The following is a 16271-nucleotide window of genomic DNA, read 5'->3' as shown; positions in this document are numbered from 1 at the left end:
CATTATACTATTAAATAATATAATATATAATATAAAATGTAATTTTATTAAATTTAAAATGTACAAATAACACGCATAAATGAAATATAAATAAAATTACGTATTTTATAACTTTTACTCATCATCTGTACCATATGCAATACATTGAACCTCTATTCACTTATAATCTATGATTATTATGGTCATGTGAATTCACATTCGTTTGATATATAATCATAAATCAGTTTGTTCAATATTGACACAAAATTGAAGGTGACAATTTTATTTTATTGAGTATTGATGGCTTGATGCCCATTCCATTCTCAAGATATATATAATAACAATTTTTCGATCTGATCACATTGACTGCGGAAAATGACTTAAAGGCCTCCAGAATACGTCATTTGTTTTATTCACACAAAAATTAAACAACAAATAGGTACGTTAGAATATAAACAAATAATTTTTTATTCAAAAAATCGAAAATATAATATTAGACGTATATATACTAAATACTTATTATAATATTACATCGGTACAAACGTTGACGCGAAGGTCCGACAAATATGAGACTAAAATAAGGTCGTAGAATATACGATCAAAGGAAAGAGAGTGAGAGAAAAATGGTACGAAATGAGCAAAAGAAGCCCATCGTCCGAGACCTAACTTAGGTAGTAATTTCTACGGGCGCCAATTATGCGATATCAGAGATAATACAATATTTGCCTAATACAGGAAACATTATAAAATAACACACGACATAATTTTACAAAATAATAATAATAATAATATAGTGATACGAGTTATAATAATAATAATAATGATGATAAAAATAATAATAATCATACAGGTGATTATATCGATCTAGCGGTCCCGCGTTAGTTATAGGAATTAGGCTACGCCTTTTCCTTGATCTCCACTCCATTACCATTCCACTGCTGCGGTGACTGTTTTTTTCCACGTCCGCTGCAGTTATTGAAATGCTGCTGAAGTCTTTCGGCGAGAACCGCGTGACCAGCTGCCCGGGCTACGTCCACTGGAGTAACGCCAAGTAGATCAGCCGGAAGACCGGCGTCCACATGTCCAAGCGTGAAGACAGCTGTGTGTAACGACAATAAGTACTCGACCACTTCCGTTTGATCTGTGAGCGCGGCCTGCGAAGAAATAATATATTGCATATAGAGCCCAATGTTTTTTAACACTATTTTTTTTTAAATAATGAGCAAAAATTAGACACTTCTTCTACTAGTTTACCAGTTGGCCCATACTGTAGGTTTGAAAACACTAGCTTAGACAGCTACAAAAAATTAATAATTTTTTTTTATGAAATTCTTTAGCACATAATTAGCAGGAATTAGCTCATATTTTTAATTTTTATCGTAAAAAGTTCAACATACACAAATATAGTAAAATGATCTTAACTTTCCTTTAATTGACTCTAATACAAAATCTAAGAACACGTGATTGGAGAACAAAACATTTCTATGACATAATATTCGTATTCGTTTTCAATCTATTGTCAAAGCGCTTCCTGTAGGCTATAAGTACCTGATTAAAAAACCTATTTGTCTCCAGACTTCATGAGCTAACCTTAGAAAGTATATTCTATTAGAATAAATTAAATAAGGCAAATGTATTGTTTTTGTTATTATAAACGTATTGAACATAAAATTCAAACAATAACTTATAAATATTGTTATACATTTGTATTGAAGTAAGTACCTACTCATGTTCACGATACTAGATGTATGCAATGCTATAATTATACGATTTAAAATAATTAAAATCATATTTGTATAGAGTACCTGTTAAAGTATCTAATTAAATGAGTACCTTTCTATAACCATTTAAAAAGCTATCTTAACAACAATTATTACCTAGATAGTATTTATAATCTACAGTAGAAGAATTATTTTAAGGACTTTGTCGAGTGACGACAGTTATAGATAGACAGAAAGTACAAATTAGGATTATTCTAATCTCCGTATAAATTATATAGTACACAACACTGTTATGTTAATATTGAAAATTAAAATGACTAATATATACGTGGTATACACAACAAACACGACAAATATTAATAGTTTACTGTAGATAATACAATACGTACTGCATGCAATGGCGTTCTGCCATACATGTCCTTGGCAGAAATCGGATCGGCTCCAGCGGCCGCGTAAGATCGCAACCTCTGCAAGTTTCCTTTGGCCGCAGCACTATTAGAATAAACGAGATTAATAAAAATAGTACTACCTGGACTATTCATATATTGCATCCAGATATCAATTAAAAACCCATGATACTTTTAAAATGTTATCCGGACAGATTTATAAAATCCTCAATTTGAATTTAAAATATAAATTAATAATTTTTGATCAGTTTGGAATTTTTATGGAAGCAAATATTTATCTATTTATCTATTTTAGTATTTTATGATTAGATTGAAAGCTGCATACAAATTTAAAATCAGCTTATACACAAAATTATAACATATATATAATATATATTATTTTTAAACAAATGCATATCGATCAACAAAATCATTAAACATTTAATGAATTAATATTTAATAGTGAGCAGCTTTAATGACAGGATTTAGTGTCTCACGATTGGTCCATTAGATTTTAATGAACCATTAAAAGCATTTATGTTTTATGGAATTTGGAGTAAATATTAGACAGGAATCATAGTAGTTATTATAAAGCTTTAACCGTTTATGTAAATATTTCTCAACAACTACTCACTTGCATAGCTGTTGACCGACGTGCTTAGCGGGTGAGTTTAAATGAGCACCGCACCTTCGTAATAGCGCTACCACGTCCTTTCGGTCGTTTTCGACGGCATCGATTAACGGCGTCCTATCAAATCTAAAACACAAGTGAAAACAAAAATATCGGTAAATATATTTGCAATATTATTGCTTTGTCATACTTTAATGATGTCATTAGAATTATATAATTGATAAGGGTGATTGAAGGTGATTATGGATAGGTGCATAAAATAGATATTTGTACCGTACACCAAAGCTGTGAGCTCAAAGTTATCAAATTATGATACATTATAGAATTTTTTATTATCTTTTTTTTTGTATTTGAGGGTTAGTATTTAATTAACTTACTTGTCTTTTATGTGTACGCTAGATCCGTTCAACAATAAGTACCGGACGATGCGAACGTCTCCCAAAGCGCACGCCAGGTGCAAGGCTGTACGGCCGTCAGCATTTTGTGCGGAAAAGTCAGCTCCCTGAAAAAACGTATAATGAAACATATTAAAATCAATAAACATCCATTTATACAGGGAGTTACTATATTTTTCCATTTTGATGAGTTAATTAAATTAAAAAATACGGTGGGCCATTCTGTATATTATAATTATAATATAGGTGATGTTATATGATATCACCGATGAAGGAAGGCCGAATTCTAAGTGTATATATATATACATAGATATATATTATATACTTACGAAGCCTTTGAGTTCGTCCAGTTTGTTCAAGTCAGAACGAGCGACGGCGTTTCCCAACATGGCTGGAAACAAGACGCCCCCAAGCGCGGTCAATTCTTGTGAACCGTTCACGTGTAACAGCGTGCGGGCCACTGCGTCTACTAAATCCCACTCGTCCGCGGCGCGATTCTTTCGTGGAGGTTTTGGTGGTCCACTGCTCATTTCACCCCTCAGGTTTGCCCCAAGCATCTACATAATTTAACAATATTATCGTAATGGTAATTATATATTATATTATAGCTGAATAACCCAACTTCGGCCAAGGAAAAATAACCATATATAAAATAGGTACTTTCATCAATGTAATTTTTTTTCGTGTACTAATTCGACGGAGATATGCATCCACCTATAATGGATTAAATAAAGGATTTGGTATATTTTCGAAATTAACTAAAATTACTTTCTTTAATGAAATCGGTTTTGTAGTTTTTGAAAGCCATTAGTAAAAAACTCATTTCATATTTATATGTAAATTTAATATTTATATGTTCTAAGAGAATTTCAAGTATGTTTAAGCTAATAGAAGCCAAAGAACAGAACTGAAAATTAACCAAAACTAAGTATTTAGTTATGTCCAGGCAGATGATCAACAAATAAAATATTTATATAGGTCAATATATTTTTTAACAAATGGATAACTTTAAATATCTGGGTATAAATATAAACACTAACAATAATATGCACAATGAAATAAATCTTAAGATATTATCAGCAAATCGGGGCAATTTCGCCATGAACAAGATTTTCAAGTCAAGATTACTATCAAAAGAATCTAAAATAAGATTCTACGCTACGTACCTCCCCCCAATTGCTGGATGCAAAAGATGATCAACAACGAAAGGTGATGAAAAAACACTTAGATATTAGAAACTATTCAATAGACAAAATATCTAAATTTTCCTTACATCTAAAAGAATCAAATATGCTAGATATGCACGGAGAGCAAAACAAGATCTCATAAATAATGCCTTAATCAATAAATCAGTTGCGGAAAGAGACCACGCGGTTCCGACTGAAACAGAGATGAACCACGTGACAAATTATTTAATAAATATTGATGAATCAGCAAGAATAGAGGACTCAGAAGACAAAAATCATTGGAAAGACTTGGTATAAGCTGTGAAACACCTACAAAGCATGTAAATGAAGAACGAACGCTTGTGTACACTTACCATTCGTTTGGTGCTCAGGTCCCAGTCGTCCTTGGATAATACGTACGAGAGCTTTGCGAGTGCAGCCTCAGGCGTGATGTCATTGCCTGATATAACGCCAACCTGATTCAGCACCTGTTAATATATGTATGAAAAAGCAGGTATCAGTTACAGTTTTAAAATTTTTTTTATAGGTATCAAATTAATCTTCTAATTCACTATTGTAATATGACGGGCGCCTATCAGCTAAAAATTAAAATAAATGAATAATATTTTATAAACATACATGCCCCGTTTGGTATACGGCCGTCACCGATCCTTTGAAACATTGACTACAGTTGAACACGATGACGCCTCTGTCAGTGGCATCCTTCAGCTCCGCCATGATATCGGAACGGTTTCCAGGTAAATTTCCAGCTCCATATGTTTGGAGCACTACACCTCGGATAGGTGGCTGCAGGAACGTCCGGACCTGTATCATCCCTCCCCCGATATAGCGTTAGTATATAAAATATCATCAGTCTAAAGTAGCGTCGACGACCCAGAGGTTTCGCACAAGATGTCTATACGAGACGAAGTCATCAGATTAACGTCAATATAATAGATCAATATGTTTTGTCGTTTTGCAAAAAGTAGCTAAGAATCTGAACAAGTAACCGAATAAACTAAATATATTAATTATTATTACACATATATTAATAAATAATACTGGTTATTTATATTTTTTAAATGTATACATCTCTACGGTTTTTAACGCTTTAATCAGGTTTACCGTAACATAAATATTTATATAATATCTTTTGGTGACTTTTTGCATAACGGTGATGGTGGTATCGTAATAATATAATTAATTAATTATAACTATTGTTTACCGTGTCAGCTGTAATGTTAGGAAAAATTCGCAGCAAGCTGACGTTCTCGTCGAGCTGCAGGTGAACCGCAAACTTTTCGATGGACCTCGGCCGGAAGATCTGTCTAAACGACACTGCATTACCAATGATATCGCAATATTAGCGATGGATCATGAAAAACACCATGTAAATATAAAACAGATGGATTATCAAAAAATTTAACTGATATGAGTTGTTATTATTTTAGTATTTTCGACTGACACCCGCCGTGCACGGTTGTCAATCTTGAAAGGAATCAAGAAGGACGCTGAATTGTGATTGCGCTTACTATATCACAGAAAATTTAACATGTTGTGATTATATATTGGTATACTATTTTCTTCATAAAAAAAAACAAAAAAAAAATTGTTCAAGCTGTGATCGAGTCATATTTTAAAGAAAATCGTTGAAACAACTTTGTAACTTTGTAGCCTACGAGTGACGAGAGAAAGCTTCAGGGGTCTGTAATAATTTATAGCCTACCAATACATCATGATCAGATGCTAGCATCGCTTACATGGGAACTGATGTGACATGTGAGTAACACACAACAAACATGCATCATCTCAAATAATTTGAAAAACAAAAATATTTTATATGGTAAAGTATTTTATATCACTAAAAACAAAATTGGTTCTGTTGAATACAAATTTGCTTTTTAAGTTTTTAAGACGGATACAACATACGCATGTTTGATGTCATCCTATAGTATTTATGCTTTAAAAAAATATAACTGACTTAATAATCTACAATATCATGTTAGTATATGGATACCAATATTATTAATATATATACCATTTATGTCGATCCCGATGACGGCCAATGGCGCCAAGTTGGGCGAGTCGAATGCAGCGAAGCTCTCGCAGTCGACCTTGACAGTACGGTTTCCGCGCAATAGTTTGTTATGGAACAGAATTGTCACCTCGGGGATGCAATAATTACCTGCCATCAGTAAACTGGTGACAAAGTTGTCACTGCCATCGCTACGCAAGTCGAATACCGGCAGCTAAATAGATACAACAAACCATCTAACGGTCAGGAAACCACATCGTAATATTATAAGTTATAACATATCTCATCTATAGGTACGTAAATATTGGGTTAAGTGTTGGTGAGATTTAGTTTTCTAATGCTAGAATTCATAATTCTGGAGTGTTCCTAAAATCGCAGCAAAAAATCTATTCGAGGAATCTAATAATAAACTAATTTATTCAAATAATCGAGGAAAGGGCTAAATTTATGGTTTAGTGTTGACTGCACTAATACGGGAATCGTACTATATACTTAATACTAATCAATAATTTTTAACGAATCATACTATTAATTTTAAAGTATTTTGAAACTTCTAAATTTAGCTAAGATAGAACAAACAACAGTGACGATAACTAATTACAACATGTTTACACATTCGAAATAAACGCGTGTTATGTTGTTATATATTTATGTTTTATAAAATTTTAAATTACCATTGAAGTGTAGTATAATATTTATTATATAATACGAATAGGTATTATATTGTTTCGTGTCTATAGAGTTTTCAAAAATTACGGAATAATTACGAGTATATCTAACCGAGGTTGACGAAACTTAATAGTAAACGAATAGGTGACCATGGTAGTATGTAGATACTACAGCCATAGATATAGGCATTAGGTATAATATTATATAATATATGTTCACGACTAGTGACATTATTTTATAATAATTTTTAAATGTCTATCATAATAATAATACCATCATACTAGTATAATACCTGAGCACCCGTAATGATGATAGTCTTGCCAAGGTTCTCAAACATGAATGACAGTGCGGACGCAGTATACGCAAGCGTATCGGTGCCGTGCAATACGACGAATCCATCGTAAAGTTCGTATGCTTGCTGTAAAATATTAAGTACATTGTCAGTATTATAATACCTACCTAATAATATTATTTTAGTTTGAATCGATATAATTTGGTTAGAAATTTTACACATGATGTTGCAGTTTCTGAGTTTATGTTCTTGGAATAGTTCGGTAATATAATATGTATTAAGTGTTATATAATAATATATATTATAATATGCTACAAAATATGTTTAATATCCTAATGACTTTTTTCTATTTTTCTGTTGATATTAAGAAAGATTTTGGTTTTTGATGATTGATAGTGACGGGCGATAAAACTTAGGTGTCACAAACGGGTTTAAGTTCAAACCCGATAATATTTATAATATTATATACTTTATAATATTACAAGCAATTTCATAGTTATCAATATCAATACTGTAATGTAGGACGTGTAGGTTACGTCTGGATATGGAAGAATTATCGATGTACACTATACAAAGACACTGTTCCTTGAGGCTATCGCACTTGTCTTGTATTTATAATTGACTCAACGTTTTAAATACCTCGGAGTAACGGTTTACTACTCACTTACATTAAGTCTTAAAATACAGTGCAGAAAATAATAACGAGGATCGATGAATGCAGGCATAATGCAGAAAATCAGTGGTTGTACATTGGGTTGTAGCCCCTAAGTCTTAATAATTATGATACTAGCTTTATACGTTTTATTGGGAAAATTAAATACAATGAATACTCATGCCCAGTATGATGTAGGTCTTAAGTAAAAAACTTATGTCATGCATTACGAACCATGTTTAATACATGTACTAGTTAAGCAATTATATATATATATATATATATATATATAATATAATATTATAATATATATTAGGGAATAGTTGCACCTCTATCTATGCATGCTGACTGTGAAAAAACGAAAATAATATCAGACTTACAGCATCTCATATTCATATTATTGAAACTGCTCAACTCTCAGATCTCAATTCCATGGAAAGTTTTATGAATTACACTGAAACTATTTCATAAACACACTTTGAAGAAAAAAACGTCCAAGTTGAAAAATCAGATAAGTAGCACCTCCAAATGGATTTCAAATAAGTCACTTTCACTGGATTATAATGAAGCATGGCCATTTTAGTGAATACTAAACAGATTTAGGATAGAAGTAGGATGAACAAAAATAAAATAAAAATGGAGGCTTCTATATAATATAGATAGATACCTTGTTCGGTGTTCCTAATGTTCCTATGTGAAAAAAAATACGATGCAACACATTACCACATGTTCAGCTTGTCCAAACATCTGCACTCCACGAAACATCCAAAAATGAACACAAAGAAATTAACTTAGTCTTTATCTGAGCCAAAACAATATAAACCCACTAATAATGTTCTATAAAAAATACCCCATATCATTTTTATACTATTGTATGTATTATATTTATTATAATATTTTGATTAACTTATCTATGTTATATTATAGCATACTAATGTTATATAATATGCCTGACATGAATACGTTTTTTTTATTTTACTTGTAATCTTGAAGATATTGTTAGAGGGAAGTAGGATCATATATTGACTATATATTTTCAGAAATTAATTTATAGAACTGCAGTCCTCTCAAGCAAAAAACAATATTTAAAATCCCGCCAATACTATCAAATAAATCTTCGAGCTAAAAAATAAAATGTATATTTTTAATATTCTAGATTAGAACTATGAGAATGATGACGTCGATATCGAAAAACTTTTTACATTTATAATTTTCCTAGTTATATCTAAAAAGTGTTCCAAACACTAAATCTATTATAAATTATACATAAATTCTCAACTGGTGGTATTATAATAAGTCTAAGGGATATCATATATGATATGACATATTGTCAAGTTGAATGAGTTTTTGCATTTAATTCTGTTCGATTTAAGTATTCTGCATTATTAGAACAATGCATGCCTATGTAGCTAGTCGGTGACACTACAATGGATACCGATTCCAGCAGCTGACGGTACGTACAAATGTATAATTAAAGATTTCATTTAAGGCCTGCTTAAAATACCTTTAGAAATCATACGCATAATATAATTATTGTAATATATTATGTGTAATGTATAAATGTATATAATAATAATAATAATAATGTATAATAGTTATAAGTTATAATAGCCAGATGAAAATATTTTTTCAAAAAAAGGTCAAAATGTGTACTTCACGTGTTGACTGAACACATCTGTTTTCGATTTCTACGAAATCTTTTACTGTGATCCCAACCGACATGTGATCGACCGGCATTATGTACTACATTTCCGACGAAAAAATATACTGTATATCACCATATTTTCTCACGAGTCACTATTTACACTCAAATTTAAGTCACTAACCCATAAATCTTTATACTAAATTATTAAAACTAAGGACTATACATCATAATGTATGCAATATAAACGTACCCATATGTCTTCAGCTATGCATCGCCAATCGCGCATGCACATGTTGCTCGAATCTAATAGTTCCGGGTACTGGTACACCGAGTAAACAATTCTCCGGAATCCCTTGACGAGGCTGTGGTCAGGTAAAAACATCGTCGATAAATTATATTATATATAATATATCATCTATTTAGTCAATATATATAGGTACAGTATTTATAGCGCGAGTAATATATATATTTAAGGTGTAATAAGACTATTTGACTAACTTCCATTACAAATGTTACTATATTTTTTAAATAGTCCTGTTGCACTCTATATATACAATATAAATATATTATCAATTATCATACATTTGGTATATATAATCAAAGCTAACAGCAATGCCTAGCATAAATTATTGAAAGTGAGAATTTAAAGAAACCTATATGACATAAATTAATATTATATCGTTATCTTTTTGTTGATATTTGATTTAAACTTTAAACTATATGATGTATCTACCTATACAACAACACGTACATTTTCTGGGGTGGGATTAGATTTATAACTCTAAGGGCCATTTTATCAATCAATTGATAAAATGGCCCTAAAGCATATAACTCTTACATGCACCACCGGATAGTATCTAATAACATACCTATAAAATATACTTTTACAATAATACTTACGGCAAAACTAGTGGACTGCAGTTCATGGACGCTCCATACTTATGTTGTGCGTACTTTGCGTCGTACAACCGGGGGTCCTGGCGCATCTTGTGCTCCATTAGAAAATCGGTGGAGTTTCCGTTGCTAGGCGTGGGTATCAACACTAAGTAAAAACGTATAATATATTTTCAGAAATAGTCGATGTTTTATATTTAATGTGAATATACTACAGTACATTTTTTTGGAATCTAAATTTAATTTAAAAATTAAAGCTTATGAAATATGTGTGTATAATCAAACTCGGTAATTCATATTATTACGTTCACTTGATATTTCTATAAAAAAAATATGCAAAGATATAAAGTCTTACAGAGTAAAAGTTATAAACAACCCATAATAATAAGAGTTAACCGCTATATTTATATTACAAAATATCTATAAATAAAAATGCAAATGCAAAACGTACGTGTAAATACGATAAGCCACGTTAAAGTATAACTTTTTAATTAAACTACCAGAGTAATATTTTCCGAAATCTAAAAATTATAGTTAGAATTACATGTGCACTTTGCAAGTCACTCATAGTTATAATCAAGTATTAAATTGCCTTTATTATTATTGTAATTAATAAAAAATTTATATGGTTTTAAGAATATAAAATTGTATATTTATACAGTTTATGTAAAAGTATTGTATAAGTAACAAATTAATCCGTTCAAAGTGCGTCATAATTTAATGTGGATCGCCTTCCTACGGGGGGGGGGGGCAGATATTATAAATACGAATAAAAATGCATAAATCATAATAATAGTAAGGCCAGTTAAGAATTTGATGTCGGATGTTTATTCTCTTAAAAGTTATATAAAAAAATTATCTTCAGATACACCGCAGTGTATGTTTGTGACCATTGGGTCACTGCGGCTAATAAATATTGTGTTATTGAGTAATTGAAAGCGTTTAAAGTTTGGGTAATATTAAATAGTTATAATAATACTAATTAATTAATAATAGGTATTTTATATAATAATCGGCGCCAGTAGTTCTGCTGCGTTCAATAAATCGTCATCACGCTGAATTCTCGGTGTCTTGCAAACGACCAACGATAATTTTTACCGTAACAATGTCATGGTTACTGGTTAGTAAATATAATATATGCACAATATATTTCATAAATAAAGTTTATACAAAAGATTTTATAAAAAATAGATTGTACAAAGATTTACCTAAAAACAGTTAGGGATTATACGATGATTACGTTATTTGGAGGGGGCCACCTTATGTTCTTATATTATATTATTATTATTATATATATGGTTGGCACTTGTAATAGGTCGTCGCCCGGTAGCGAAATCTAGAACGTTCATAAAACAACTTGTTGTTACTGCCGTTCCGGTACAAGTACCTCCATAATATTATAATAGGTATATGCTTGCTACAATTAACTGTATCATAACAACTAAGAAAACGAGAATCACTGTAATTAATTACACAACTCGATTATGAAACGGTTTCAGCGATCCGCAATTGTATTTTGGTGTAAATTATTTTAATATAATGGTCGGCGTACGACGAGACACGTGTACAAACACGTGTTCGCCGTTGCCACCACCAAAATCATATCGACGATCTTGCGTGCTTAATTAGCGGTTCAAGGTCTTCATAGCCACGAGATGATTAAAAAATTATGATAAATATCATTAAACTGCCTAACTACTTCACGGCGAACAATGTGCACGTAATTTCTGCAGCGTTTTACGCCTACCAGAAAGTCTAAAGTCACGTGACTAATGAACGAACTGAACTCTGTGGATATAAGCACTTCGATAGTGTATATTGTAAATATTGATTATACACAGTAAAAAAATAACTCGCAAAAAGTAAGTCTATAATGACACTGTAACGTATATGAAATGGTGTATATTATAATATACATTACATTAGGTATACGGTATACCTACTGAAACGTGTTCGTTAATAGTTTTGTTTCTTACATGTTCAATTCAATTTAAAGAGTCGACCATTTTGTTCAAATTAAAATTTGAAATTGCGTTATTAATATAAACTTGGAAATTATTTTATTATTGAATACTTATGTACTCATTAGTTTAAAATTTTAAACGTTTTAGGAAAAATTTTATTTACATAATTTCCAGTTGAATTAAAACAACATTTTTTTAAACAAATTATATTTTTTATCGTTATAAGTTTTTAATTTTTATGAATGATGATATACATTTTTAATTTCATATTATAAAGCAAAATATTTCTTGGAATATTTCGATGTATAAAAATCAAAATTCGAACGAGTAGTTTAAAAACTATAAATATTTTAAGTTTAGGTAAACAAAGTAGTAGACCAACATTATACGGAGTATCCCTGTACCTCACTACTTCGCTCACTTAAACTATAATTACTTATAACTCATAAAATAATCATCCTAATTTCAATTTTTATGTACACACTTGAACTTTTTCCACGAAAGTAACACGATTTTAGCTATATAAGCGCAGCTAAGGAAATTAAGAAAGTGACTTGATCAAACCCAGGTTATAATCACGAATTTTAACAGGATGGTTAGGGTTCCTATAACTCTGAATTACAGAACTGGTACATTAATTATCCATTCATATGAATAAATAAATATAACTAGTACAACGAATCTCAAATAATAGTAGTCACATGTACGCATTATAATATTATACAATTAGTTGTTATCATTTTTAGTTTATATTGGTTATATTGTATTGCAGAATGAATTAGTTTTAACAGTGAATATTCGTTATTTCAAAAACTATTAACTTATTTGAAAAATGTAAATTACCTACGTAAAAAATTCCTAGAGATATTTCATAATGCCCTTATGTCCATATTTGTTGGTTAATCAGACCATAAACTGTTAAATCACAATCTATATTCTTAATTTCATAATAAAAAGTACAATACCTACTTATCTAAAAAATTGTATGTATACAAAATTTTAAATATAGTGTCAATAATATTGTACTTGTTATTTTTTAATTTAAAAAAAAATTTAGATGATCCTAGTTATTTTCTGCAAATTTTTCTTGTTATTCAAACAGCACTAATTTATAAACAATTTGTCCCTATACACACCAACAGAACAAGATTGATCGATTCCAGTTATAGTTTATGTTCAGATGTTCTAATCGTTTTTACAATATTATTCCATTTTGATATAATAATATAATATGTTACACTCCACGATTATTACTATCATATATTCATACATTCATATATATATATAGTATATATTATATTATACGCTTACTGTTATCGTCATTTCGTATCATGCCGATGGTACCACCCGTATAGATAACTAAAACTTTGGACTCGTTCTGGTCGCCATCCTCGTTAGCGCTCATTGAGTCGCACCGTCTGCGGAACGACTGTGGCGGCGTGGACCCGAGGTATGATTGTGACGGAGTCGATCCTAGATATGACGACGGTATGGACCGAACGTACGGCTGCTGTTCAGCAGTACCGTCAGCACCATTGTTATCAGCAGGCACATCGATTGTGATGGCTGACAGACTTTTCGCGATGTCACCGTTCAGTTGCGATTCTTGTTGCGGATTTTGATCCATTGCAATAAAATAAATAATTTAAGCTCACTAAAAAGTAGTAGTAGTAATAGTGGTAGCAGTAGTGGTGACAGTAGTAGTTGCAGTTGCAGCGTCCGGCCACACGTATATCTTCGACACAACACCTATAAATGCGAAATTAATATCATAAATTCATAATCAACACTACAGAATATATTTTATACTCACAAAATATATAATTTAATAATTTATTAAAGTTAATATTATTTAATAAATAGCGTGTCTATGTATTAGGTACCTAAAATGTAAACGGGCTAATGGGTATTCCATTAAGACGAAAATATTAGTTAGTCTAGTCGTCAGAGTTTTATAATAATATAAATATTAAATACTTTACCGAGTGTACCGATAGTTTGGTCAAAAATAAAAGAATAAAAATAATCTTAATTGCGGTGTACTGGCGATACGCCTATGCAAATGAGAACGATATTACCAATGCTCGGTTAAAATATTTTGTCGTTTATGAGTTACGTTTCTCATTTTGTGTGAGTTTTCAAGTTCTAATTCAAGGTATAATGCCATAAATTATATAGGCCATCTATTAATATATATGATAAAACTACTGCCACTGTACATACGCGTCAGACAGCCAAAATATGTTTGGACGTACGGTGCAGTATTAAACTAAATGATATAATTTTTTATATTTTAATTTAAAAATGTTCATATAAGTCTATACGATTTGAAAGATCAGTAAGTACTTGAAATAGTTTTAATATAATTATCAGGATATTTAAAAAGTAAAACCCCAAAATTGATCTATTTAAAGTAATAGGATTTTTGTACAGACGATAAAAATGTAAAATTATTACTAAATAAGTACTTTTCATTTTATCCATGTTATAGATAATATTTAATTCGGTCATATCACACCGAAAAATCATGTGAACAGTGCACATGTAAGCCTCTTTCCTACATAGAGGGTCCTTACACCAGGAGGTAAATTTTATTATTACATTTTATTTGAGCAAAACAAAACAAAGTTATAGAAAAAATAATTATTAATTACTTATTAGTACTTGAACAAATCATGCATTTGTATTTTCATTCGTATTATTTTTGAGTATCTACTTTTATTATCTAATTTTATATTATATACCTATATATTTTATTGTAAAATACACAATAAGTAGGTATACATACTGTTACACAAATCGCAATGGTAATCAAAATGATTAATTTTTACATTTTTACATTATATAATTTTTAAGAAATTATTTTAGTTTATATTCTAGTCTATATTTTAATAAAAAATGTAGGTACCGCCGAGACAGTTCGTGAGTAACCTTAAAGACCTCTTTATATATTAACTTTATATTATATTAACAACTTTAAAGAAAATAGAAAATTTTGACGCCACTGAAGTTTCTTTCAATATATATATTTTTTAATATTAGTGAAAAGCGAATAGATACAACTAAGTTGTGTTGTTTCGTAAAATAACAAAAATATTTTGTGAAGTGTATAGAATGATAGTAAGTGTGACATATTCCTTAACACGTCATTGCATGCGAACGCATAATACAAACAAAGTAAATATAATACTATGCTACCGCTAGTGACTACAATAAATTTAATAATAATATAATTATAATAAAATATAATAAACATACCAATAACGTGGATGTATTTCGATCGAAAAAAACGGTTTCACGAGCTCCTTGAACTAGACGCGAACGGGACGAGACGCGTGACGACCGGATTTGGTAGAGTTGTAAATGGAAATTTAGGTAGCAGAGGTAGTTATAAATTATGTTAGATCGAGTCGATGACCATAAATAATAACCGTTGCTACTACGCCACCGGAAAGTGCGCACTGCTATGATATACGTGTGCAGTGCGAACACGAACTGTGGCCGCTGACTGTTGCCAACGCCGTCGCAGCCCGTTTAAATAAGACAGTTACCGGTTGTAATGCAGCAAGTCGCCACCCAATGGTGAGCCGCTGCTTTTTCTCTTTGCTGATATCATAACAGTTAATAATAATAATAATATACAATATTATAATTTTGGTTCCGTGATTAATAATGTATAGATATATAATATAGCAATAGCCACTTGAGCTTACACGCGCGCAATCACATTAATTAATAATTATTATTATTATTCTCATTTTATTATTAATTATTAGTAGTCACCGCATAACTAGATTATAACGAAAACGACGATCAAATAATTTTATTGGGAATACGTGATT

At 30.7% G+C, this 16271-nt stretch overlaps 1 protein-coding gene across 1 annotated transcript; it reads right to left on the bottom strand.

Moving 5' to 3' along the window:
- Positions 1-419: 419 nt before the first annotated feature.
- On the bottom strand, positions 420-15962 carry LOC132924480 (L-asparaginase). Its single transcript, XM_060988830.1, has 14 exons — positions 15688-15962; positions 13741-14178; positions 10472-10613; positions 9822-9933; positions 7275-7400; positions 6317-6527; positions 5504-5616; positions 4918-5103; positions 4653-4766; positions 3442-3669; positions 3095-3219; positions 2721-2843; positions 2090-2192; positions 420-1133 (listed from the first exon to the last, which is right to left on the bottom strand). The coding sequence occupies exons 2-14, from the start codon at positions 14054-14056 to the stop codon at positions 876-878; spliced, it is 2157 nt and encodes a 718-aa protein (XP_060844813.1). The 5' UTR covers positions 14057-14178; positions 15688-15962; the 3' UTR covers positions 420-875.
- Positions 15963-16271: the final 309 nt, after the last annotated feature.

Source organism: Rhopalosiphum padi, chromosome 3, assembly GCF_020882245.1.
Source record: "Rhopalosiphum padi isolate XX-2018 chromosome 3, ASM2088224v1, whole genome shotgun sequence".
Lineage (NCBI taxonomy): Eukaryota > Metazoa > Arthropoda > Insecta > Hemiptera > Aphididae > Rhopalosiphum > Rhopalosiphum padi.
This window is presented reverse-complemented; position numbering and strand designations above follow the sequence as displayed.